Below are 26,271 nucleotides of genomic sequence, written 5' to 3'. Positions count from 1 at the left end.
TTAATAACAATCATGAGTCTCATGGAATTATTTATTAGACTTCTGAATTATTATTTTGTGTTCTTTTGAAGCTTGAAGAGGTGGTCACCATAAACTGCCATTGTATGACATCACTGAGCACAACATTTATTCACAATTCCTCCCTTTGTGTTCAGAAAAAGAAAGAAAGTAATATAGTGTTATAACAACACAGGGGTGAGTAAACAATGTCTGAATTGTCATTTTTGGCTGAACTAATCCTTTAAATCTTTATTTGTTAAATCTAGTCACGTGTTCCTTGACGGTGAGGTGTTGCCATAGTGACGGAAGCGTCCGCCGGAAGTTTGGAGGAAGGGAGTTATGGCTGACGAAACGATAAAAACGGTGAGGAAATTATGTTTATATATGCTTATTTTCATATACAATAAACACAAAATAGATATTTCATGTCTTTAAAACATGTAAGGGGTTGTTTATGAAATTATATAACAGTTTGTAACCGTTATTCGACGTCATTTGCTCTATAGACAGATTTAAAAGGTCGCGAAGGAAAGGTAATCAGACGTAGACAGATTTCAAGTTGTTTTTATCATTTGTTTTCTTTGTGCACACTGTAGTCTGTATTATATATTATTTGTTTCTGATCTAGAATGAAGGTAATGTATCTAATGATGTGTCTATCTGAAACATAACCAATCACCTCGCATGTCAATATATGTACAAAATTGAATATTTAATGCACAATGTCTGTCAAAAGTCAAAGTTTATTTATCAAATGCACAGTATCAAATACATCATGCATCAGCCATTGCTGGCTATTAGGTGTTATTTATGTAAGATGCCAAGAAAATATTAATATAAAAATTGAAGAGAGAGCTATTTGAGAGAAAGTTATAATGCAATATGTTTAAAATGTTTGACCAGACTTGTGCATTTTAAATCTAGCATGTTGCATAAATAGTCCCTTGAACTCTAACATTGTGTTCAGATTCAGTCCACATGTTTTGAATGACTCTTCTGTCACTTATTGACTAATATTGATATTTTCTGTGTCCAGGATGTGCAGCTGTCTATGGCCACAGACCTCAAGAAACCCCGTTCCAAGAAAGGTGAGTGTCACAAAGTCTTGAGTTTTATTATTACATTAAAAAAGAAATATTTTCGAAGGTTTTAAAGCTAAGATGTTGAACATATAATGAAAACATTGTATTACATTTCTCAATTCAATACATTGAATCATATTAAAATGGTACAATATAACAAATAATTCATTATGGAAGCATTTTCAGTAGACTTTAGGATCCCACTGTATCTGTTCATTCTCTGGGTGGCGCTGTTTGCCTTGATTTTCTCCTGTGGCCCCATTTTGCCATGAAGAGGATTATGGCTCAGAGGAAAAAGTCTGTCCAGGAATAGAACGGATTGGGATGAGATTTTGCCAGGGGGCTTGAAGGCGAGAGCAAAAAGATGCAGACACTTCCAGTCACAGCGGATGACTTCTTTTGTTCTGGGGCCCATTGGATTCGGGACAAATCCTGTCTTGTGTGTCCCCAAACCCCCCAGACTGTGAGGAGAGACTGCTGGGACTTACAGCGAGCATGTGTGCCCTCTTTATCCAAAATAGAAACTGAGATTTTAAATACTGCTTCTGCTACCTTTGATATTTTCATTATCACAGATAGATCAAACAGCTTCTAACTTTTTATCTAGACTTTAGCATCTCTCATTATTTTTATTTACATTGGATTCAGAAAGTATTCAGACCCTTTCTTTTTTTTTCCACGTTTGTTCTGTTGCAGCCTTATGCTAAAATGCTTAAAATTGTCAGTCTACACTCCATACCACATAATGACAAAGCAAAAAGACAGAATCCACTCCTCAGTGCAAGACACATAAAAAAGCACCTAAAGGATTCTCAGACTGTGAGTAACAAGATTCTCTGGTCTGATGAAACGAAGATTGATCTGTTTGGCCTCAATTCCAAACATGATGTCGGGAGGAAACCAGGCACCACTCATCACCTGCACCAGTGACGTGCGGTGATGTCTTAAAGAGGCTAGGCACTGAGTTATGAAAGCCAGATTACCTGATTTATTGTTTAAGCTAATAATACGTAATAACAGTGAACGTTACGCACAAGCGCAGCATATCAAGAAATGTACAAATCAGGATGTATATAGTGTACTCTCTCTCACACACACACACACACACACACACACACACACAAGCGCGTAAACAGTGAACGTTACGCACAAGCGCGCCATATCAAGAAATGTACAAATCAGGATGTATATAGTGTACTCTCTCTCTCTCTCACACACACACACACACACACAAGCGCGTAAACAGTGAACGTTACGCACAAGCGCGGCATATCAAGAAATGTACAAATCAGGATGTATAGTGTACTCTCTCTCTCTCTCTCACACACACACACACACACACACACAAGCGCGTAAACAGTGAACGTTACGCACAAGCGCGGCATATCAAGAAATGTACAAATCAGGATGTATAGTGTACTCTCTCTCTCTCTCTCTCTCTCACACACACACACACACACACACACACAAGCGCGTAAACAGTGAACGTTACGCACAAGCGCGGCATATCAAGAAATGTACAAATCAGGATGTATAGTGTACTCTCTCTCTCTCTCTCACGCACACACACACACACATACACACACACACACACACAAGCGCGTAAACAGTGAACGTTACGCACAAGCGCGGCATATCAAGAAATGTACAAATCAGGATGTATATCGTGTATTCTCTCTCTCTCTCTCTCACGCACACACACACACACACAAGCGCACAGCCACATAGCCAATCTTTTCTTACATACCAATCAGTTTGAAATGATCGGATAATTTTTGGGCCCTTTTGCTGTACTAGTCCATCTAAGGCTGGCGTAGACCTCCCTCTTGCAATTAACTCATATTTGGAATTAAAATCGAGCTTGGAAAAATTTCTTAATTCCGTGATTACAGACGGTGCTGTCATTTTGATTTTGAATTTGGCGGGGATTAGGCATATAGGCTACGCTAGCTGTGGTGTAATGACGTTAGCTACGCAAATGTCCAGGAATATCTTGATTTTAATTGGTCCATGTCTGATACGTAACGGAGATGATTACGGGCATAACATATTTACGTCAAAAGGCACAGCAGAGTTGTGCTTTTTGCCGTACGTGTTAAAGAATACAGGATCGAAGTGCGCATGCGCAACATGGGTTTTCCGCGTGTCGTCTGCAATGAATGGACCGTAAAAGCACTGCTTATTCTACCATTTGTTTTTAGTTGATTATGCGTAACTGCTACATTTGTCATCATAACGTCTAAACAATTGGAATAACACACATATTGCATATATAAATCACAAGAATAAAAAGTAAAAATATAAATACAAGTTTATTATTTAATAAACATTTTATTTTAGAATTTTGGCAGGGTAGGCAGTGCCTAGTTTGCCTACCCAGACCGCACGTCAGTGACCTGCACAATACCATCCTAACAGTGAAGCATGGTGGTGGGAGCATCATGCTGTGGGGATATTTTTCAGCAGCAGGAATGGGGGACTGGTCAGGGTTAAAGGAAAGCTGAACGCAGCAAAATACAGAGATATCCTTAATGAAAACCTGCTCCAGCGTGCTCAGGACCTCAGACTGGGCCGAAGGTTCACCTTCCAACTGGACAACGACCCAAAGCACACAGCCAAGACAATGCAAGAGTGGCTTAGAGACAACTCTGTGAATGTCCTTGAGTGGCCAGCCAAGAAAGAAAGTTTTTTGCTTTGTCATTATGGGGTATGGAGTGTAGATTGATGTGAAAAAAATATATAATTTAAAGCATTTTAGCATCAGGCTGCAACAACAAAATGCAGTGTGAATACTTTATGAATGCACTGGATTTCTATTTTTCTATAGCTTTTTAAAGAATATGTTACAGTGGCAAGAAAAAGTTACCTGCATTTATGTATAAACTTCGGGTTTGATCTTTATCTAAGTCAGAATAATGAACAAACACAATCTGTTTTAATTAATGACACACAGCTTAATGTATTGCTCTTGTACATACTGAACACATCATTCAAAAATTCACAGTATCGGTTGGAAAAAGTATGTGAACCCCTAAGCTGATGACGTCAACATATGCTAATTAGAGTCAGGAGTTGGCAAACCTGGCATCCAATTAATGATACGAGATTGGAGGTGTGGGTTAGAGCTACTTTGACTAATAAAAAGCACTCAAACATTTTGAGTTTGCTATTCCCAAGAAGCTTCTGCTGACATGGACCATGCCTCACAAAAAAGAGATTTCAGAAGACCTACGTCAAGAATGGTTGCTTTGCATGAAGCTGGAAAGGGCTACAAATTTATCTGGAAGAGTTTAGATATTCATCTGTCCACAGATAGACAAATAGTCTATAAATGGAGATGATTTAGTACTATGGGTACTCTCACTAGAAGTGGCCGTCCAGCCAAGATGATTCAAAGGACACACCGCAGAATGCTGAATGAGGTAAAGAAGAACCCTAGAGTGACAGATGAAGACTTGAAGGACTCATTGGAACTGGTTAACATCTCTGTTCATGAGTCTACTATACAGAAAACATTAAACAGGTATGGTGTTCATGGAAGGACATCACGAAGGAAGCTGCTACTTTCCAAAAAAAAGACACTCCTCAACGCTACTGGGAAAATGTTTTGTGGACTGATGAAACCGGTTGAATTGTTTGGGAAGATCACGCAGCACTACGTATGGCTTTAAAAGAGCACTGCATACCAATATGAAAACATCATCCTAACGGTGAAGTTCGGTGGAGGGAGCATCATGATTTGGGGCTGCTTTGGGGCCTGCACCGCTTGTCATCATCGAGGAGAAAAAAATTAAATCTCAAGTTTAACAAGATATCCCACAGGACAATGTCAGGGTGGCTGTACACAGCTAAAGCTCAGTAGATGTTGGGTGACGCAGCAGGACAATGACTCTAAACAACGACGTAAATTCACGACAGATGGCTTAAAAAAAGAAAATATAGACATATTTAATCCATCCATCCATTTTCAACCGCCTATCCAAAGTCGGGTCGCGGGAGCAGCAGCTCCAGCAGGGGGCCCCAAACTTCCCTATCCCGGCCACATTAACCAGCTCTGACTGGGGGACCCCGAGGCGTTCCCAGGCCAGTGTGGAGATGTAATCTCTCCACCTAATCCTGGGTCTTCCCCGAGGCCTCTTCCCAGCTGGATGTGCCTGAAACACCTCCCTAGGGGGGTGCCCAGGGGGGATACTTACCAGATGCCCAAACCACCTCAACTGACTCCTATCCACGCAACATATTTAAGCGTTCAAATAATTTAAGTTACATACATAATTCATTTACATAAGTATTTTTCCTCTTTTTACAGCTCCTGAACTTCCCATTTTGGAGAGACGAAACTGGCTTATACATCTGCATTACATCCACAAAGATTATGAGACCTGCAAGGTCAAATTAACTCATACAACCAAATCATAAAGTGATTTTGCTGGTATAATTTAGCATTGTTTATGTTTGTGGGCTCACTTCAGAATGATCAACAAATAATCAACAAATAATCACATTTATTGGTTTGTACCTGCCTAATAATGCAGTGTTGATTTGTGTTGATTCTGATTTCAGGCAATCATTAAAGAGCAACTGCATGAAACTCAAGGCATGTGTGAATATGCTGTTTATGTGCAAGGTCAGTTTTTACTGCATTATAAACACACTTAAATACTGCAAAATAATCTGAACGACTTTTGTGCACATTATAGATTTCTTTCAAATCAGGACTCGATGTTTGAAATAGCTGTAGCACACAACTCATACCATTTGTGCAGCATTTGCTGTATGTTCACAGTATGTGAATGTGTGTTTGCAGCTCTGATCATGCGGTTAGAAGGGAAGATCCAACAGTCTTTGGAGTTGTTTCAGAGTTGTGCGATTCTCAATCCCAAGAGCTCAGACAACCTCAAGCAAGTGGCGCGGTCCCTGTGAGTGCCAAACGCACACCACTGCAACATAACATCACAGAAAACAGATCTAAACCGGTTTACCCATGCTGTGGTTATAGTTTTGTGATATACCTGTTTAGCAGCCCAGTGGTGGTTTGAGAAATGCATCGAAATTTGCTTTGTTTATGATCTGTATTTAGTTTTCTTCTAGGGAAACACAAAGCTGCTATTGAGGTTTATAATGAAGCCGCACGTCTCAATCAGAAGGACTGGGTAAATACACATCCACTGATGTCTTTGCAGTCTCATCTGTGTTATCATGATCCGTTGCCAACATGCAATCAAAATGTTATTGTGCACAATTCATCCATGGTCGTTATTCTGAAGAAAAATGTCTTCATAATCATTCATCTTGACTTCACAAAGCCTTCCTATTTTTCATATAGAGACACTTTTTACCATCCAATCAATTCCTGTTTGAGAAAATGAAGCCGCGGCATACAACATTTTTCTCAGAAATATCCCACAATAAAAGGAATGAGACGTGTGGAGTATTGTGTAAATGTGTGATCATTTTTACTTGCAGGAAATCAGCCATAATCTCGGTGTTTGCTACATCTACACCAAAGACTTCAAGAGTGTAAGTTCTGCCAGCGTGAGGTTTCAATTCTGAGCTGCGACTTTGTGAATGTTTGCCTTGTTATTTAGTGCATACATGATTATTTAACACTCATTCTTTTCTTTATTTGTTGTTTGAAATATTCCAGATTTGACAGGAAAATATTTACCCTTTCTTTGTTCAGTTAATGCTGTATTAAGGATACTATGTTTGTGTGTGTGTGTGTGTGTGTGTGTGTGTGTGTAGGCAGAAGACCAGTTGAATTTGGCACTAAAGCTGAATAAACATGATTTGACCTTCATGATGCTGGGAAAAATGCACTTACTGCAGGGCGACACAGAGAAAGCCATCGAAGTCTACAAGAGTGCCGTCGAGTATGTCTGAATACATGCATATACTGTATACACATTACACACTTTTGAAGCATTTTCCCCCCTGAAGTCCACATACAAGTCACCTTTTCTGTGTTCAAATACTTTCTCCGATTTTTTGCATTGTTACATGACTTTCATGATGAAGTCTACTGTCTGGAAACAATTATATATATGTATATATATATATATATATATATATATATATATATATATATATATATTTTTTTTTTTTTTAATTAAAATCAGCATAAGATAAATCCAGTAAAATAAATATTACCATGATGTAAACATACTAGGGCTGTCAATCTATTCAAATGTTTAATCGAAATAATTACAAGGAATGCTGATTAATTAATTGAATTCATCACAAATGGAAATATTTGCTAGGAAAGCCCCTCAAATAACAATAATTCAATATATAATGATTACATAATCATAAATAGTTATATTTAAATAATTATAAATACAATTATATATGTATATTATAAAAATGTGTTATAATTCAGATAACTTAAATGCAATACATTATTGTGGCAGACGCGTTGATGAGATAAAACAAAAATTAGCTTTATAACTGTCACAATCGGTTAATTATGGGCCTACAGTGCCTACAGCATTTGGAGCATCTCACTTTGGTTGCGTCGCATCATAAACATACCGTTTTTTGATTAACAAGTTAAATATAGTTACCTAAACTTCTTGAGATCCCTGCGATCGGATTTGCACTTCATCAAGCGGCGTTTGAGCGCAAGAACGTGTTCTTATCTTGTCATTTTGTTTTTTTATTATGATATTTAACAGGGGAATACATGTTTACAAGACCGTATTCATCTAATGTATTCCAACATAAATACGGCTGTCGGTGAGTGCGGTTTGTTCTCTGTATAAGCTACTCGTTGCCTATACAGCGAGTTTCGCTTACTGCCCCCTGGAGTAAACAGGTGGTACTACAAGCTTGAATTGCTCCGGTCTGGGGACAAGATTAATTACGTCAATTTTATTAACACGTTAGTTTTTATATTTAATCGCACTGAATTAACACGTTAAATATACACAAAAAAATACGTTCATTTGTAAAGTGTACTTTACAAATTAAACAACAACAACTATTGTAATTCATATAATTTATGACACATTTAAAATGAATATAATTGGCAACACTTTTAACATGATCCAACAATGAACAACTGATCATTCTGCTTAATTGTCAAGATAGCACAAATTAAACATCTTACTAAAAATAGTACAAATAATACTAAAACTTGGCTTTATTTTCTTTTGATTTGTACAGTGACTTGTTAAGCAGTCCACTGACACGTGTTTTGTTTTTTCACGTTTTGTCGGTAGTATTGCATTAGTCACATCTGACTCGAAGAGTTCAAACACACTTTATTTCTTCTTGCACAAACTTTGTTAAAGTTTCTGAGGTGTCTTTACCCACAATGCATCATTTCAACAGCGGGAATGTCTCTTTTCACACTGTTGTCATGTTTGGCTCACTGTGAGTAAAGATGTTTCTTATATGAGACAGAGAGGAACCTCAGATGCCTGGAGTGGCACTCAGCGTGTCGCTCTGCCACAGCGCGGATGAGACGCCCAAGGTAGAAAAGCATACTGGGATCAGTGAGACGCTCTCAGCTGTAATTAATCACATTTACTGTCTCACTGTGACCGGCCTAACCTCTCGGTTTCCTTTTGCTCTTTCTACCTTGTCATTTTCTTTTTTCTGTATATCTTTCAAGTTGCCTCAGAAAACATATCCCGAGGACACCCTTAGAAACAGACTTCTCACTGTCTTCTTGTTCACCCATAAAATACAATTCTGTCATCATTTACTCACCCCCCAGGTCGTTCCAAACCTGCCTGACTTTCTTTTTTTAAGCCTGTGTTTATACTATGTGCTGTGTCATCATAAAATTAACTTAAAGCCTGGTTGCCCAGCAAGTATAAATGAGCCTTACGTGGCACACAACAGGAGGAGTTAGGCTAAATATTCACACTGCTCTTTTCCGTACAATGAAAGTGGATGGTGACTGAGGCTGATAAGATCAAAAAAGACAAAACAGCACCATAAAAATAGTCCATATGACTTAACGCTATAGTCCAAGTGTTTTAAAGACATACAATAGCTTTTTGCAAGGACTAAATCAAGATTTAAGTCGTTATTGAGTGAAAATCCCGCTGTCCGCAGTGGCTTTCACAGTTTACACTAATGCCTTCTATAATGCCCCATGTGGCAGTGCTTAAAAACTCAAAATAAGAATGCATCTACATGCATTGCGTAAACAAATGCACATTTCGGAATGCAGTGACGTGTGAAATTGAACCTGCGCAGCTAGAAGATATCAAATACTTGCATACTAGGCTTGGGATTGATGCCGTTTTCATGCATCGATAATCTGAAGACTGAAGAACATATTTCTCAACACAACTTTGGTAAAGTGTGAGCGGCAGGGTAAATTACCCTGGGCTCAGCAAGTAACAACGCTGACTATCTTATCTGAAGTTGCAAGTTTGAATCCAGGGTGTGCTGAGTGACTCCAGTCAGGTCTCCTAAGCAACCAAATTGGCCTGGTTGCTAGGGAGGGTCGAGTCACATAGGGTAACCACCTCGTGGTTGCTATAATGTGGTACTCGCACTCGGTGGGGCGTGTGGTGAGTTGTGCGCGGATGCCGCGGAGAATAGCGTGAAGCCTCCACACTCGCTACATCTCTGTGGTAACGTGCTCAAAAAGCCATGTGATAAGATGCACAGATTGACGGTCTCAGACGCGGAGGCAACTGAGATTCGTCCTCCGCCACCCGGATTGAGGCGAATCACTACATCACCATGAGGACATGAAGAAGTGTATTGGGAATTGGGCATTACAAATTGGGGAGAAAAGGGGTGAGAAAAAACTGAGTGAACTGGAAAGCATGCAAATTAGGCTTCTAATTGCTAATTTTAATATATTAATGCCTTTATATATTGATAAAATAATGTGACGATCAATAATCAATATTTTATGTCATCCCTATAGTGAACAGTATGTTTTGGGCCTTACATTTTATTATCTACCTGCAACAAAGCTATCGTATGGTTTCAGAAGACTTGGAATATAGTGCATATAGTTTTTTTTTTGCACATTTTTTTTTTTTTTTACAATATTAGTCCCCATCCACATTCATTGGCTGCATCCAAAACCCGAAAATAATGCCTCCGGAGGCTTTATATGGAGGTAAGAAGGGATCGATGCATGTCTGAATCCAACGTTCGCTTCATATCCTGTCTAGAGATACCTTCATCTGATTCATTTTTGAAGGCAGCTTAGACGTATCCTTTGCTGCCTATCAAATCCCACAATCCTGTGCGTGCGGATCCACAGCGGTTGAACTGAAGAAAAAAATGCTAGCCAAAGTGGCAGTTGAGAGCCACTTTGTGTATAAATGTACGTTTTTTTAATATCACCTTTTCCAACTTTTCTCGCAAGAAAGTAGTATTGTAGTTATTAAATATACACTTTGTTTTCGCCAAAAACTCTCTGGATTTTGTTGTACATTACTTGAATGTTGTGGTTCGGCTGGACTGAATAAAGCAGACGTGTTACCTTTAGTGGTATCCTAGCAACGATGTGACGTTGTACTGCCTATATAGCCAGTCCAAAACCATTTTATGGAGGTACCTTCATATGCAAACGCTGTCTGTTGAGTCATTGACTGATAGGGCAGCGAGGCAACAAGACAGCAACCTTTGGTTTCGGACACAGCCATTGTGTAGAAAAGAGTATCACAAATATTCTCCAAGGCCACATCCACACTAATCCGTTTTCATTTGGAAACTCTGTTTCCTAATGTCATCATTTTCCAAAGTATGCAGTAATGGAGGGCATTTTCGAAAGTTGTTCTAGTGTGGATGAAAGGTGTAAACTTAGTGAAATCAATGCATTTTAAACAAAAACATATTAAGGTTGAAACTATTTTTATGCTGATGTGAGCGCTTTGCCAACGCATTTCTTACGTTACTGTGTCGGTAAGAAATCTCAGTACTCAAAGAGTCACCTTCAAAAGTTAGTGCCATTAAACTGTATATGTTATTATTCTGGTAAATTGATATAAATATATTGACTTTAACTTCAAACTGTTGCTCCGCCATGACAGTAGTTGACTTGAAAGAGAAAACTCACCGTAAAAGCAGACAGTTCACACTTGTCTCTAGTGCCCCTTGTGGCAATGTTGAGAATGCAACACGTACTTGCGTTGTGTTATGAATTGCAGTCCAACACATTTTGGAATGCATGTTTTCAGCCTTAAGTGTAGAAATGGTCTTAAAGTTCTCCTTTTGGGTTCCAAGGACAAAGAAATTCATATACAGGTTTGGAACAACATGAGGATGATTAATCTGCATTTTAATTTTTTGGGTGAACTGTCCCTTTTAAAGAGTCTTTTAGCATTCAACAAATAAAACTGCAAAAGGAATCACTAATCTGCTTTTCTCCACGGGAATGCTGCAATTTGATGACTCTTGATTACTGGTGTTGACTTTTGTCTGTTCCCTGAGAGGAGAAACGGAGATGACTTAGAACAATTCTCCTCCCCTTGTGTGCGCACACACACACACACACACACACACCCCATCACCATATCTGGCTCTGGCTCAGATATCAGAGAACTGCTTGGGGGTTTAGCCCGTGTGTGTTTGCGATCTCCTCATTAACGCGGCCTCCCCACTGAGCTGATGTATTAGTAATGCAGTGTATTGAGAGGAGATTTCAGGGTCCCAAGGCAGACTTCCAACTTTTCCACACGGTTCATCTCGCAGTAGATGAAGATCTGCCTCACAGACAGTGTCAATTAATAACTGCTCGCTGCTGGGACGAGCTGCGCTTGTATGATGGAAAACGTTAGGATTTTACATTGCAGGAAAGGTCTAGTTTTGTAATACAGGAAAACTAAAACTGTGGTAATAGTCAATAAAAATCCTGCATAAAAATCATTCTGCCAAAAAATAAGATTTTTACTACAGTTTTACAGTTACTATAGTAACACCGTGGTTAATTTATGGGACAAAAAATACAACCATGGTTGTAAAAATGTACCACTAGTTAACTAAGGTGTTACTATAGTAAAACTATAGATATGGTTTTCCAGTTATTACTAATTTGACCATGAATATCATAGTTAAAATATGGTTACTGTAGTAAAACCTCAATTTTGTGGTTATGGATTTACTACATATTCCATAGTTGAACTATAGTTACAGTAGTAACACCATGGTCAATTTTTGTAAGGGATGGATGAACTATTGCAAGGGAATCCAAAATTGAGAGAACGCAAAGTTTTTGTTAGAGAAAGTGGAGCTATTGCAATCCAGTGCTAAATGTATTACGAGGGAATGTAACGTTTTTGCGAGGGGAGGCAGAACTATTGAGAGAGAACACAACCTTTGCAAGGGAACCCAAAACTATTGCAAGGGAATCTTTTTGAGGGAACAAAACGCATTGTGAGGGAGCAACCATTTTAGAAAATGAATTCCCTCCCTGTTCTCTAAAGGGCTCCATACTTCCACCAAAAACTCTCTCCATTATTGCATACTTTGCAAAATGATGACTTTTTTTTTTCTAACCTAAAAATTGAAAGAAATGTTTGGCCAATAAGGCTGCAGTGCAAGTCTTAAAGGGATAGTTCAACCATAAATTGAAAATTCTGTCATCATTTACTTACCCTCATGTTGTTCCAAACCCGTATGACTTCCTTCTGTGGAACCCCAAAGTAGATATTAGCTAGTATGTTAGTCTCAGTCATCATTCCATTTTATTTTATCTTTTTTTATATAAAGAAAGTAGGCTGTCAGCCTTTGAGAGTGCACAAAAGTACCATATAAGGGTCATAATAGTCATTGTATTCCTGGACATGTTCTCAACAGTTTTTAAAGATTCACCCAGTTGCTACTCATTATTGTTTGTTCCAGATTTTCCCCTGAGAACACAGAGCTGTTGACTACACTCGGCCTGCTCTATATGCAGGTAAATGATGTGAAACTTTCATGACAATCCCTTCTGACTATCCATCTTTATATTTCAGTCTTCTAATGTATACAAATAATTCATACGAGTGTCGTACAGTACACGTGTTTGTTTACTATTGCCAGTTCTCAAGACTTTTGTTTGTCTCTTTCAGCTCGGCAAATATCAAAAAGCCTTTGAACACCTCGGAAACGCTCTGACATATGACCCTAATAACTTTAAGGTGGGATACAGTTTAGTTTCAGTTAGTACAGTTTAGCAGTCTTACTAACTCAGTTAGTGTCAGTAACATTGTGTGTGTGTGTGTGTGTGTGTGTGTGTGTGTGTGTGTCAGGCTATCCTCGCGGCCGGCAGCATGATGCAGACTCACGGAGATTATGACGTGGCCATGAATAAATATCGCGTGGCAGCGTACGGCGTCCCTGAAAGCCCCCCGCTCTGGAATAACATCGGAATGTGCTTCTTCGGCAAAAAGAAATACGTGGCTGTAAGTTGGAGTCCATCACAGGAAACCTTTAAAGATTTGCTTTCATGTGACATGCATCTTTTTTCTCTTTCTCATCTCCATCTCTCCTCCAGGCCATCAGCTGTCTGAAGCGTGCAAACTATCTCTCTCCGTTCGACTGGAAGATTCTTTATAATCTGGGTTTGGTTCATCTGACCATGCAGCAGTATGCATCGGCTTTTCACTTCCTGAGCGCTGCCATCAACTTGCGCCCACGCATGAGCGAGCTGTACATGCTACTGGCAGGTAAATACTGACATCTGACCTGCTGTTTCAAGCAATAATGCAGCACATCACTATTCAATGTATCTATTAAGATGATTTGATTTGTGCTCTCTCTGACATTTAACAGTTGCCCTGACTAACCTGGATGACGCAGATAACGCCTGTAGGTCTTACGAGCAGGCGGTACAGCTAGACAAGTATGTTCTTTTAACACTGATCTATACCACGTTAAAACCTGAATGTATATAAACATATGGAGAACAATCTGAGTTTTAAAGTGAGTGGATTTTGTCTCTGACAGGTTAATAAACCCACTAGTGAATCTGAACTTTGCAGTGTTCCTGTATAATCAGGGTGATAAAAAAGCCGCCCTTCTCCAGTACCTGGAGATGGAGAGGAAAGTCATCGCCCAGGTCGACAACAACAGCAACACCGAGTTTGACCCAGAGGTACATGAGCTCAAATAATCTCACAGAACCAGACATAGTTTATAGTTTGTCTTGTTTATTCTTTGAACCAATGAGCCAACCAGACACAGCAGTGAATGGCCAAATGACCGCATCTCAGTAGACGTATGCATGAACATGCCAGCTCACATTGTCATGCATTACTACAGATATCTCTTTCTTTCACACACAGCTGATTGAAATGGCGCAGAAGATGGGTGCCGCTTTGCAGGCAGGTGAGAATCTGTACTGGAGTAAACCAGGCAAGGATGGCAAGAGCAGCCAGCGGTCATCCTCCAGCAAACCCAGCAGCTCTCAGCAGCCTCTTGGTACCAATCAGGCCCTAGGCCAGGCCATGTCTTCAGCTGCAGGATACAACAAGGGCATGCAGATAACCGCAGGTACCGAACCACATGCTGTCTGCCCCTGAATGTCCGCTTACGATTCATTACCTCCCAGTCCATCCTCACATTCTCTCTATTCCCCTGCAGGATATGAGGTGGACAGCACCCTCTCTGCCCCCACAGACGCTCCTGGAGATGAGGACGAGGTAGAGGTGGCCGAACCGGCCAAACCAAAAGCAGCGGTTGAATAGATTTTGGTTGACCTGCAATGGGCTCAAAATAGATTTAGATCCAAAGCTTAAAAGGTTTATGTTTAAGTATGTTTAAGTTTTATAACTTGTGAATGTACAGCATTTGTATGTTTGTAGGAAATGTTTGTCAGGCTCGTTTTGTGTCCTATTTCGGATCTTTAGTTATTGGAATGTTACATTACATTAATGTAGTAGGTTAATTTGTGTCTGCCCACCTTTCGAAAGGATGTTTTGCTTAAAAGTATGGGCTTGCTTTTGCATAACATTTGTCCAATAAAAGTCGACTAATCGAACCATCTAGTAGCTGGTTCCCTCCGAAGTTGCCCACTTAACCCGGAGTTAGTGGGGTCAGCGTGGTCACTTGGGTACGACGACACTAGGGGCGCCCACTGATGGAAGGTATCAGATGGCAGTTGGCGAGTCAGAATCAGGATGCAGGAAATGGGTTGTCTTAACCATCTTCGACACTAAACTCTAGCTGGCAAACAGGGTTAGGAGAAGGCAACTGTTGGTTAGATGGGCTCAGTAATTGGGCCATTCTGGCTATTAAGATTGATGATCTGTCCTGGAGTTAACAACCTGACATGGTTGGGCTTGCAGGTTTTGTGTTCCTGCCCGCAGGTCTCGTTGCTCTGCGGGTCCGACTAAGATGGGTTGATCACCTGCTGCTTTAAACCCTTGAAGGCAGGCTAAGTCTTCACTGAATATGTGTCCGAACTAAACCCTTAAGGACGGGTCAAGTCTTCACCCCATGGAATCGAATAAACCTCGATGCCTCGAATACTAAAAATTTATCGGTCCTTCGAAAACATAACTGCATGCTAATACAAAGGAAACGCAAAGTCATTTCATAATTGGATCACCAGATTTATTTATATAAAAAAATACTCCATACTCAAGTCAACAGAGCTAAATATTTCTAGTCTTAATGTTATGATTAAAGGACATAGTTTTGCCCAGTAACTGTTACAAGACTTTGCTTTTTGGTCTATAACTTGATGTATAAACGTACTAGTTTCTCAAAATAACATTAACCCTTTCCCATGTTCGAACAACTGATTGAAACAATGTTTTGTTTATCCATTAGTACAGTACACATTATGACATCATAATAAAAACTGATTCCATTTACAGTATTGCCAGTTGCAGGCTGAGAAACCAACAGTTTTGCAATCAACATGGAGTGTTTCAGAACTGCAGTAAAAAATAAGACAGACTGAGGCTTGGTGACATAAGTGAAGTTATTACATTTTGATGAAAGATAACAATTAAATCATTGTTGTTTGGAATAATGTAAACAAATTAATCATGCACAATACGTCCAGGAGCATGTATTGAGAAAGGAAACAGGGCCCATTCATGTTAATATCTACTCGCATGAGTAATCGAGGACAATTTCAAAGCAACAGGGCCCACAACCATCTACAAACAATTTACAATCTGTATTTATGACTCTTAAAAACAGGAAGCATTATAAAATCTCAACAGTCATCGTTAATGCTACCTACAGTACATGATTCACCAGAAGTCCAACGTAAACAAACAGATATTCTGTTGATCAAAAGTAAGAGTGAACAAATGGTGATGCTGGCTAAAACCTACCGCTATATTCCCCACCTGCTCCCTTAAGAACATGTATTAAGATGCATTTAAGACAAGAGTAATTTGTGGTATTTAATATCTGAATAAGATTATGTGCACTGAATAACGGCCACAATACCATCAAGTAAGCACCTACTAGTATCTAGAAATGTTTGGGTTAGATTTCACCCCCAAATCAAAAGAAATAATAATAATAAAAAATATGTAATTTGCTTAAAGGGATAGTTTGCTCAAAAATGAAAATTCTCTCATTATTAGCTCACTCTCGTGTTGTTCCAAACTTGTTTGATTTACAACACAAAAGGTGACGCTAGCCACGATGTTAGCATCAGTCACCATTCACTTTTATTGTATGGGAGAATCCCAGAATTTACATTTTTTGTTGAACAATCCCTTTAAAGAAAATAAAGCCTACTTTTAAGGTTATCAGAGACACATTCGGTCTCTGATAATTATGTTGGCTTGACAAAGTTTTCCCCAAATCCCTAAACCAAGCTCAAAATTATCAATTGAATCTCCTCCTCGAGCTTTCAAGCTACATCCACCAAACTTGGCACAGACTTTCCAACCAAATGGACAACGCACAGCGGACATTAAAAAATCAGCTGAAAATTTCAAAAAATCTGAAAAATCCCATAAACTAATATTGACAGAATGTTCTAACAGACCAATGGGAAGCTCGTTAATTCAAACTCCAACTCCAAAAAAATTCTCATGGAAACAAACACAAACAAGGTCTGCCATATCATGGCTTAAGTTTCCAATACAATCTTTTTGAAGGTTTTATATGAAGGTCTACTTTACCATCTATGCTTTGTCAAGCCAACATCAAAGTTTGACCTGTCTAGTTCTAACCGTCAAGTGTTTGTGTATTTAAAAGGTGTGACTAAAGAAAGTGAAAAGGAATAGTTTCACCAAAAATGAAAATTCTATCATTTACTCGCCCTCGTGTCACTTCAAATTAAAATATGGCCAGAAAAGATGTTGACGACAAACCGTCCACCTTGATGTGCCATATTAGCACTGAATGAGATTTGAGAGACAGATATTCAACTAATAACGACTTACATTTTAGTCGGTTCCACACACAAACCATCGTATGGTTATGAAGACTTGGAATATAGTGTCCAAGTCATATGGATGTCTTTTATGGTACTTTCATGGCTCTTTGTTGTCATTTTTGGAGCTTAACAGCATTTGTCTCCATTACTAAATAAGAGCACTTTTGGACATTGAAAGTCATATGACCTTAAAATGACAAGAGCGTGAGTAAATGATGTCACAAATTTCCTTTATGGCTGAACTATCCTTTTTTTTAAAAACGAAACAAAAAAGGAGTTGAGGCTGGCTTGCATTATTGCATCCAGTGCAATCTTTCACAATCAGACGAAAGTAGGAACAACAAAGTCTCTGGGAAGAGGACAGAGCACTTGAACTGCATGTCAGAACTTGAGCGAACTAGAGTCTTGTTCCTATAACACCTTGAAAATATGTTCTCTTCCTGTTATTTTGATTCCTAGAACTGCTTTGGAAGTCTCTAGCCAAGGAAGAGGATCTAATGGCAAGTAAGAGTTTTCAAAAAGATTGTAGTTTGACTTCAAAGACAGACGTTTTACAAAAGTCCTAAAGTTCCCAATGAGCCTGCGGCACGATCTCAGAATACAGAAGTCCCTCTGCGGATATGGCGTCCCCTAGTCCCACCGTCCTAAGTGGCTGTTTGCACACCAAGACCGGCGTTAGATGGAACAAAACGTTCCCTCTGCGCCACACGGTGACTGGTTTCGTCGGGTCCACCGTTAGGCTCTCTCTTGGTTCTGAGAAAGAACTGTAGAAGTTTAAAGGAGCTTTGAGGACAACCTTAGTAATATCCACCGTTTGGAGACCGCACGCTTGACTGCTAGCGACACGGGCACCGCGCCGCCGCTACCTGATTTCCCCAGTGGCCGTCCACCGTAGCCAGGATGTGGTACGCCAGTGTGTGGAAATGGATCCTGGTTAGATCAGCTTCGGATTCTGTGTCTGCCCGACCATGCTGCTCCAGAATCCACATGAGGATGTCGCTGACGCGGCCTATGTCGGGTATGCCGTTCCAGGCAGTGAGGTCGGCATGAGGACCTCCTCCCGACTGTGCCAAAAACAGCAGCTCCTGTTCGTTCAGACCAACAGAGTTTACGATGGGCACGACCTGCTAACAGAAGAGTATGAAGAACCCTGAATGTTGTATGTGTTAAACAGATGAAAACGGCTAAATTACACCTAGCATTACCAGTGTGGAGGGTAGTGCATTACATATAGTGCATTACATATAGTGCACGTTCTGTAATCAGATTACATTTTTTATGAAACAAATACAGTAATCCATTACATTTACATTACAATACCCAAGTTAATTATTATTCAATGTAAATGCAATTAATCAAATATCAATATTCACTGAAAAAAAGCTCTCAAGTAAAGATAATTAGTACATTACGTTACAGCATAAACATATATTGTGGCAGCAGACAATACAAAAAGTGTTTCAAAAGTCAAAATACACTGCCTGCTCGTTAGTTTGACGTACTGCGTCAAAAAAAATCAAGGAGGTGCATCAAGTTAGAACATGTCCGATGGAACAATCCTTATTACGGAAGTTACGGATTACTAAATTAACGCGTTAAAATCGACAGCCTCCCCAATTTGGAATTCCCAATGCGCTCAAAGTCCTCGTGGTGGCGTAGTGACTCGCCTCAATCCGGGTGGCGGAGGACGAATCTCAGTTGCCTCCACGTCTGAGACCGTCAATCCGCGCATCTTATCGCGTGGCTTGTTGAGCCCGTTACCGTGGCGACTATTGTGCATATATATGTGCACCCACGCACAACTCACCACGCGCCCCACCGAGAGCGAGAACCACATTATAGCGACCACGAGGAGGTTACCCCATGTGACTCTACCCTCCCTAGCAACCGGGCCAATTTGGTTGCTTAGGAGACCTTTTTAAGGGGTCATGAAATGCCTTTGATTATTTTAATATGTTCCTTGAGGTTGACTTAAAATATTAGTCAAGTTTTTTAACAAAAAAGTCAGAAACACTCAGTTTAGGTGCTGCTTCTCCTTTAAGATTCGAATGTTATGATTGGCTCTCTACTCTAAGACTGATCTGCTCTCTCTGTTTGCCATCTCACTGCTCACCAATACGGAGTGGGGCTACGGAAGTGATTAAAGGTAAAGTGTGGAGGTGGTCAGATGCAAATATCTACCACAGTGTGACATCACAATGTGGAGGAAGTAGAAAACTAGCATTTTGGCAGCTTGCTTTCAACAAATGCTCTTTGAGTTCTAAAACTTACAGTATGTTTTTCGAGTACACTGACCTCTTATATGTCAAAAGATCCAGGAAAATTGTATACTTAACATAAGCATCTGTTAAACCTACACATTTACCTCCTGCAGGATTCTGTTCATATAGTCTCTGTCCGTCATACTGGCCAGCTCCAGGTGGATGGGTATGTCGTTCCTCACATCTGAGATGGCCACCACTGCCTGCAGACAATCGGTACACAGACACCATAAACAGCTAGAAAACTAAAGGGGACACTTACGAAATGATACTTTCTCTAGGAATTGTTTTCGCTTGTATTGAACAAGACACTGGCATTTTAAGCTCTAAAATTCTTTCTGTACATTAATACAGAATCCAGAAACCATTTTTGACCCTGAATACAGAGTCCGGACGAACCTCTTTCAGTCGGTTCTCCCAGAGGTCCCGACCCATTCCTTCCATCATATGCAGCCCAGAAAGAACCACTAGGTCAGGCTGAAACTCATCTAGACTGGCAACGAACATCTCCAGAGCGCTCATTTCACCGTTGGACACGTCATGGGAAAAAATGAAGCGGTTAGCTTGAGGTGCTCGTGAGGAACCCCACTGTTCACCTGTAGGGGGCGACACCGTATAAACTTTAGCGGCAACACACAAACCCTAACTTATAATATTACAGCCCAGTTTTAACAGTCTAATCAAATCCCAATGGTTCAAGTCCCGCCCTACATTATTTAGCTTTACTCAGAAACATGTTACATTACTGAAGTTAAACGTGTAGCGAATGCCATTTTGCTTGGTGTATTATGCTAGTTATTAGTACCATGGTAAGCGAGTCCCACCTGATTTATACTCCAGGATAAGATGGTACTCATCCGTCTCCTGCAAAGATTCAGGGGGGACCACGATCTGTTCATCCAGCAATTCATGAAGCTTCGGCCCCACTGGACCACACAACAGGACCTGAGAAAACACACATGCAGTTTAGAAAACTACAGCCAATCATATATGGCCCATGCGAATATGATTTGATGATTTTACAGTCAATTATAACAGGCAGGAAGTACAACTAGCTTCTGTAGAACAGATACTCACCACTATCTGGGGGTGGGACACCAATTTCTGGCCAATCAGTGCAGCGTTTCCACCTACATAGAGCTGTATGAAATAATAAAATGGAAGTTATTATTGACAGCAAATCTTAAACATCTGATCTCCTTGGGCTGTTCACACTGTGTTTTTGCATCCATATGGAAACACGCAGCATCTCACCGTTTTACCAGCATCAAGTGCATGAGCGCTGCATTTTTTATAAAACGTCCCAAGACCCCTGCGTTTCTTTTCCATTCATTGTGCAGCTACTAGCAATTTTTTTTAAATGCAAGAACACGATCAATCTGAATTAAGATAATTACAAATGTATTTCATCACAAACACATTCTATAATGTAAATACCTCTAGCTAACAACAAATTACACGTCATTCGATTAAAAGATCATTTAACTGCACCAGTCTAATTCGGAACACTGCGCTGTACCTATTAATTACTGTTGATTATGCAGAATTAAATTTGACACAGAAACTCAATCCCTCCACAGACGCTCTGCAGAGGCAGATCCCTTTACAACACGTGCCAAAATTAAACCAGATATTATGGGAATAACACAGAAGCATACCACTGCAATCCACCTAAAACACAAACTGAAGTGTCAACTGGACAAGACAAGGCTGAGATTGTCGCGAACACCCCTCTAAACCAAACTTGCACATGGTATCAGTTCTAAACTTCACAGATAATTGAGGCCTGAAATGCAAGTACGTTAACGCCAATGTACATGCATTCTCAGCGTTGCCACAAGGGGCGCTATGTTCATTAGTATAAACGGTCTTCTGCATGTTCTCCCCATGTTCACGTGGGATTCCTCCAGGTGCTCCGGTTTCCTACACAAGTCCAAAAAACATGCCGGTTAAGTGAATTGGATACTCTAAATTGCCCCATAGGTGTAAGTGAGAGTCCCTCAGTAACTGGGAGTTGCGTCAGGAAGTCAAATATGCGCATTACGGATGGTCCGCTATGGCGACCCCAAACGGGAGTAGCCGAAAGCAACCGAAAGAAGATGAAGAAGAAGAAGAAGAAACGGTCTTAAATGGTCAGTTTTCTCTTTCTGGTCGACTACTATCATATCAGTGCACCAGTTTGAAGAGAATCTTAAATTAAAATTTTTTTCTTTGTTAAAATGCTTTCTCCTATCCCAACTTAATATGCAGAGACAACTGTAAGTAAACCGTTTGAAGCTTTTTAGAGCAATTAGACTGGTTTGACAACTTGGCTCATTCAAAGACCGGTTAATCTCAGACTAATCACTCTCCACTCCCATGAGAAAACAATGTGGTACAGACCAACCCATCTCAAAAACTATCCCTCGTCTTAAAATACATCAATGCCTACCTGAGCGCCGGGATATTCCGCAGCCGCCCGTGCAATCCTTTGAAAAACCTGTTTATCGGAGAAGAAGCGTTCTGCGGCTGCACCCTTTCCCATGTAGTGGACGAAGGCCTCTTTCAGGTCTTCTTTGCTGTGTAGCACCTCATGGTCCATGCCTGATCCTGGTTCCAAGGCTAAAGCCTGGAGCAACCCCACCCCAGAAACCACCACATCTACACAGGCATTCACCCTGAGGGAGGAGACAGAGAAACAAAAAGGGCTGTAAAACAAAAGAAACTGTGATTACTCTCACCTGCTTTGTTTCTTGTGGGCATATGCCATCAGAGAGAGAGAGAGAGAGAGAGAGAGAGTGTGTGTGTGTGTGAGTATGTGATTAGAACTATGCTATAAATATGAAACGATAAATTAATCAGTACATTTACATTTATGCATTTGGGAGAAGCTTTTATCCAAAGCGACTTACAGTGCACTTATTACAGGGACAATCCCCCCGGAGCAACCTGGAGTTAAGTGCCTTGCTCAAGGACACAATGATGGTGGCTGTGGGGGTCGAACCAGCAACCTTCTGATTACCAGTTATGTGCTTTAGTCCACTACACCACCACCAACACCCATTAACAACCAATTATTAAAAAGAAAGTTTGTTTGAAGATAGATTGATAGAAGAACAGAACGAATGAAAAAATAATGAACGAAACGACAAACAAATGATCGTCAGTACAAAAGAACAAACAAAATTAATAAACCAAATATTGGAAAGATACCTTCACGCTAAGGATGAATCAACCACAGGCCCATTACTTTTCTTTTTTTTTAATTGATTGAACAAAAGAAAGAATGAATGAAAAGAAACCTACAACTATGGAACTACCAAATATCTGAATGAGTAAAGAAAAGTAAAGAAATACCTAAAAATGTATCAATGTTTGTTTGATTGAATGTTTGAAAGAAAGAACAGATGAAAGAAAATTATTTTTTTCATAGTTGAAAAATGTCCAGCAGATCCACAGACAGATAAACTCACCCAACAGCGACTCTGCCCCAGCGACGGGCAGGAGCGATGATCAGGGTCTGCCAGGCGCGGACAATGGACTCCTCCAGGATCGGGGGGCGGGGCTCGGACCCACCACTCGGCTGCACCTGCTGCAGGGATTTGCTGACGTAGTTCAGGACATGGGCTGGTAGTTCTGGGTCGGTGTGGTACAGGTATCCCATCCCAAACGCCAACACTGCCACCAACACAGCCTTTCTCCACATGACCTCAACACTATCTACCTGTGACACACACCAAAAAAATTATTTTGGACACTGTAACAGATAAAGGATGGGCGAGGAGGAGGCAGGAACCTTCAATAAGAAACTCAACATATAACAAACAAACAGACACACATGCAACACGGCCGCGTGCATCTCTCTCTCTCTCGGACTGGCGCCTCCGGCTCCCCTTTATCTTGCTCTCCCGCTGATCAGCTGATTCAGCGCCGGCCGTGCATAATCACGGCCTAGCCATGCCCTCCCCCTCGTCACAACTCCATGGTAATACAGTGTTTTTGGACTCGTACTATGATAATACCGTGTTGTTTTTTTGGACACGTACTACGGTAATACCGTGTTGTTTTTTGGACTCGTACTACGGTAATACCGTGTTGTTGTTTGGACTCGTACTATGGTAATACCGTGTTTTTTTGGATTCGTACTACGGTAATACCGTGTTGTTGTTTGGACTCGTACTACGGTAATACCGTGATGTTGTTTGGACTCGTACTACGGTAATACCGTGTTGTTGTTTGGACTCGTACTACGGTAATACCGTGTTGTTGTTTGGACTCGTACTACGGTAATACCGTGTTGTTGTTTGGACTCGTACTACGGTAATACTGTGTTGTTTTTTTGGATTCGTACTATGGTAATACTGTGTTGTTGTTTGGACCCGTACTACGGTAATACCGTGTTGTTGTTTGGACTCGTACTACGGTAATACCGTGTTGTTGTTTGGACTCGTACTACGGTAATACCGCGTTGTTGTTTGGACTCGTACTATGGTAATACCGCGTTGTTGTTTGGACTCGTACTATGGTAATACCATGTTTTTTGGATTCGTACTACGGTAATACCGTGTTTTTTGGACTCGTACTATGGTAATACCGTGATAGATATATTTTATATATATGTATATATATATATATATTTTTTTTTTTTTTTTTTTACATTAACATGCTATTTTACATGCCATGGTATTTTAAACATGTACCACGGTATTAACATGGCTTTCTTGGACATTTATAAATACCACTGTACATGACTATAATAACCATTCAATGACCACCATAGAGTATTTCAAGGTACCTTTGAGGCAAAACCTTTTACACCATCACAGTACCATAATACAATCACAGTGCTTCTAAGGATGTAAACAATGTTACATTTAATATATTCAAATGAGCACACAGCAACATATGAAACTACTCTCAGCCAGCCACAGTAAGTTACATGAAGTAACCAGCAGACTACAGATTTACCCCATGAAATCAATGCATATCTATTTATAATACTGACCACAGCTGTAAATAACATGTGCATGTACATGTGCAAATATCTTTCTTACAATATCACACCTTAAATAGAGTTTGGAAGCTGATTATATGTCAATTAAATCAATTATACAGTGGTATCATTGGTAGCTAGTGCAAACAGCAGATTAATGCACATTTATGAGACTTAAATCAAATAAAATCAGACCTCTTTCTTTGATCAACAGAGGCAATTTAGTTATTTAAACTATGTTTGAACGAAAACTACATTTCAGATCAGAAAGAAGCAGGTTGATTGTGAAATCAATGAGCTAACATGAGCTAGCCACGTAGCACACAAACCAACAGTTTACACAACAACAAGGTTAAACAGTTTATCTTAAAGCTGACACCTGAAGATATATCAGATGGACTGATCACTAACCTTACAGATGATAAACGCAAGACACAAAATAGAGACTGTGTGTGTGAGGTTGAAGTGGAGTTGTGTTGCCCTTGTTGTTTGAGGAAAAGAGTCTCTGATTGTGACGAGTCAATCCACTCGCGCCAGATGACAATAGTAAGTATTTACAGCTCAACCCCCCATAGAGCTCTGGGATAAACTTGGAAATCAAAATAGTTTGAGAGCAAATTATTTTATTACATATGAGCCGTGTACGATTCTCTGTTATTATGTTTCAAAAAGTTTTCCGTTTTATCCTTAGATTTTTCTAAAACGTGTTGTTGTCTTTGGATAACTGGCTAGCATTGCAGCTAAATATCCGGGAAGCGAACTCGAGTAACCAATCAGAAGCGTCATCGTGCTCATGGAGCTCAGTGACGTGGTCATCACGTTGAGTGGACGTGGACGCTCTGATTCACAGTGAAAATAGTCTCGTATGAGTATGGAGTTATATATTTGCTACAATTCTGCACGCGCAAGATTATATTTTTAGTGCACAAAAATGTTCTGCACGCGTAAGATGATATTATGAGCACACAAAAAATGCCTGCATGCGCAAATTGATATTATGAGCGCACAAATACATTTCTGCAGGTGTAAGATGATATTTTGAGCACGCAAAGTTTTTTTACACACGCAAGATGATATTTTGAGAGCAATATATATATATATATATTGCAAGAGTTTGAACTTCTTGGAAGGATACATTCATTTTGAGCTAACAAAAATCAATTTTATGCTTGAATAAATTATATTTGAATGACAATTTCCTTTTTCGTCCTACCTACTGTGCATGCAAAATATGGAGGACAAAACCTGCAAAAATAATAAATAAATGTAATAATAAGAAAATAAATAAAGGAACGAATGTCATGATAAAACAAATATAATTTGTTTTTAATGAAAGTTATTCCTAAATTTATTTTTGTATGACTTTATTCCTTTATTTATTATTTTATCTTTTTATTTTTATTCTTTAAAACATTATTTATTCTTTCATTTTTTGTATTTGTATTATTTATTTATGCATTCTTTTTTATATATATTTATTTATTCCCACCTGTATTTATTTCTATATTTAAATATTCCCACATTTATTTATTTTTGTATTTATTCTTACATTTCTTGTATTTATCTCTTGTATGATAATGATGTGGGCGGGTCCTGTTTACCATTGGTTAATCGTAGATTGAAGCATGTGCTCCATTACTCTTGACT

At 39.7% G+C, this 26,271-nt stretch overlaps 2 protein-coding genes across 2 annotated transcripts; one reads left to right on the top strand and one right to left on the bottom strand.

The window, feature by feature from the left end:
- The first annotated feature begins 307 nt into the window (after positions 1-307).
- bbs4 (Bardet-Biedl syndrome 4) lies at positions 308-15,007 on the top strand. Its single transcript, XM_052119775.1, has 16 exons — positions 308-363; positions 1,037-1,088; positions 5,392-5,471; positions 5,646-5,709; positions 5,890-6,001; positions 6,163-6,235; positions 6,549-6,602; positions 6,828-6,955; positions 12,903-12,957; positions 13,112-13,180; positions 13,292-13,444; positions 13,537-13,708; positions 13,815-13,884; positions 13,989-14,136; positions 14,327-14,534; positions 14,625-15,007. Exons 1-16 carry the CDS (start codon positions 340-342, stop codon positions 14,726-14,728), a joined length of 1,566 nt encoding a protein of 521 aa, XP_051975735.1. The 5' UTR covers positions 308-339; the 3' UTR covers positions 14,729-15,007.
- A 285-nt stretch (positions 15,008-15,292) lies between these two features.
- Positions 15,293-25,283, bottom strand: adpgk (ADP-dependent glucokinase). The gene is given in 9 exon segments (XM_052119776.1): positions 15,293-18,245; positions 18,247-18,518; positions 19,757-19,855; positions 20,052-20,248; positions 20,477-20,597; positions 20,730-20,792; positions 22,084-22,309; positions 23,105-23,355; positions 25,036-25,283. Coding segments are annotated over 8 exon segments (1,503 nt in total). The 5' UTR covers positions 23,338-23,355; positions 25,036-25,283; the 3' UTR covers positions 15,293-17,953.
- Positions 25,284-26,271: the final 988 nt, after the last annotated feature.

Source organism: Xyrauchen texanus, chromosome 46 (assembly GCF_025860055.1).
Source record: "Xyrauchen texanus isolate HMW12.3.18 chromosome 46, RBS_HiC_50CHRs, whole genome shotgun sequence".
Lineage (NCBI taxonomy): Eukaryota > Metazoa > Chordata > Actinopteri > Cypriniformes > Catostomidae > Xyrauchen > Xyrauchen texanus.
The sequence above is the reverse complement of the archived record's forward strand: the minus strand, read 5'-3'. Positions and strand labels throughout refer to the sequence as shown.

Coding starts and splice junctions, on each gene's coding strand:
- bbs4 (XM_052119775.1), top strand. CDS start 340: ATGGCTGACGAAACGATAAAAACG. Junction 6,956..12,902: donor GTCTACAAGAGTGCCGTCGA/GTATGTCTGAAT, acceptor TGTTTGTTCCAG/ATTTTCCCCTGAGAACACAG. Junction 13,885..13,988: donor CAGGCGGTACAGCTAGACAA/GTATGTTCTTTT, acceptor TGTCTCTGACAG/GTTAATAAACCCACTAGTGA.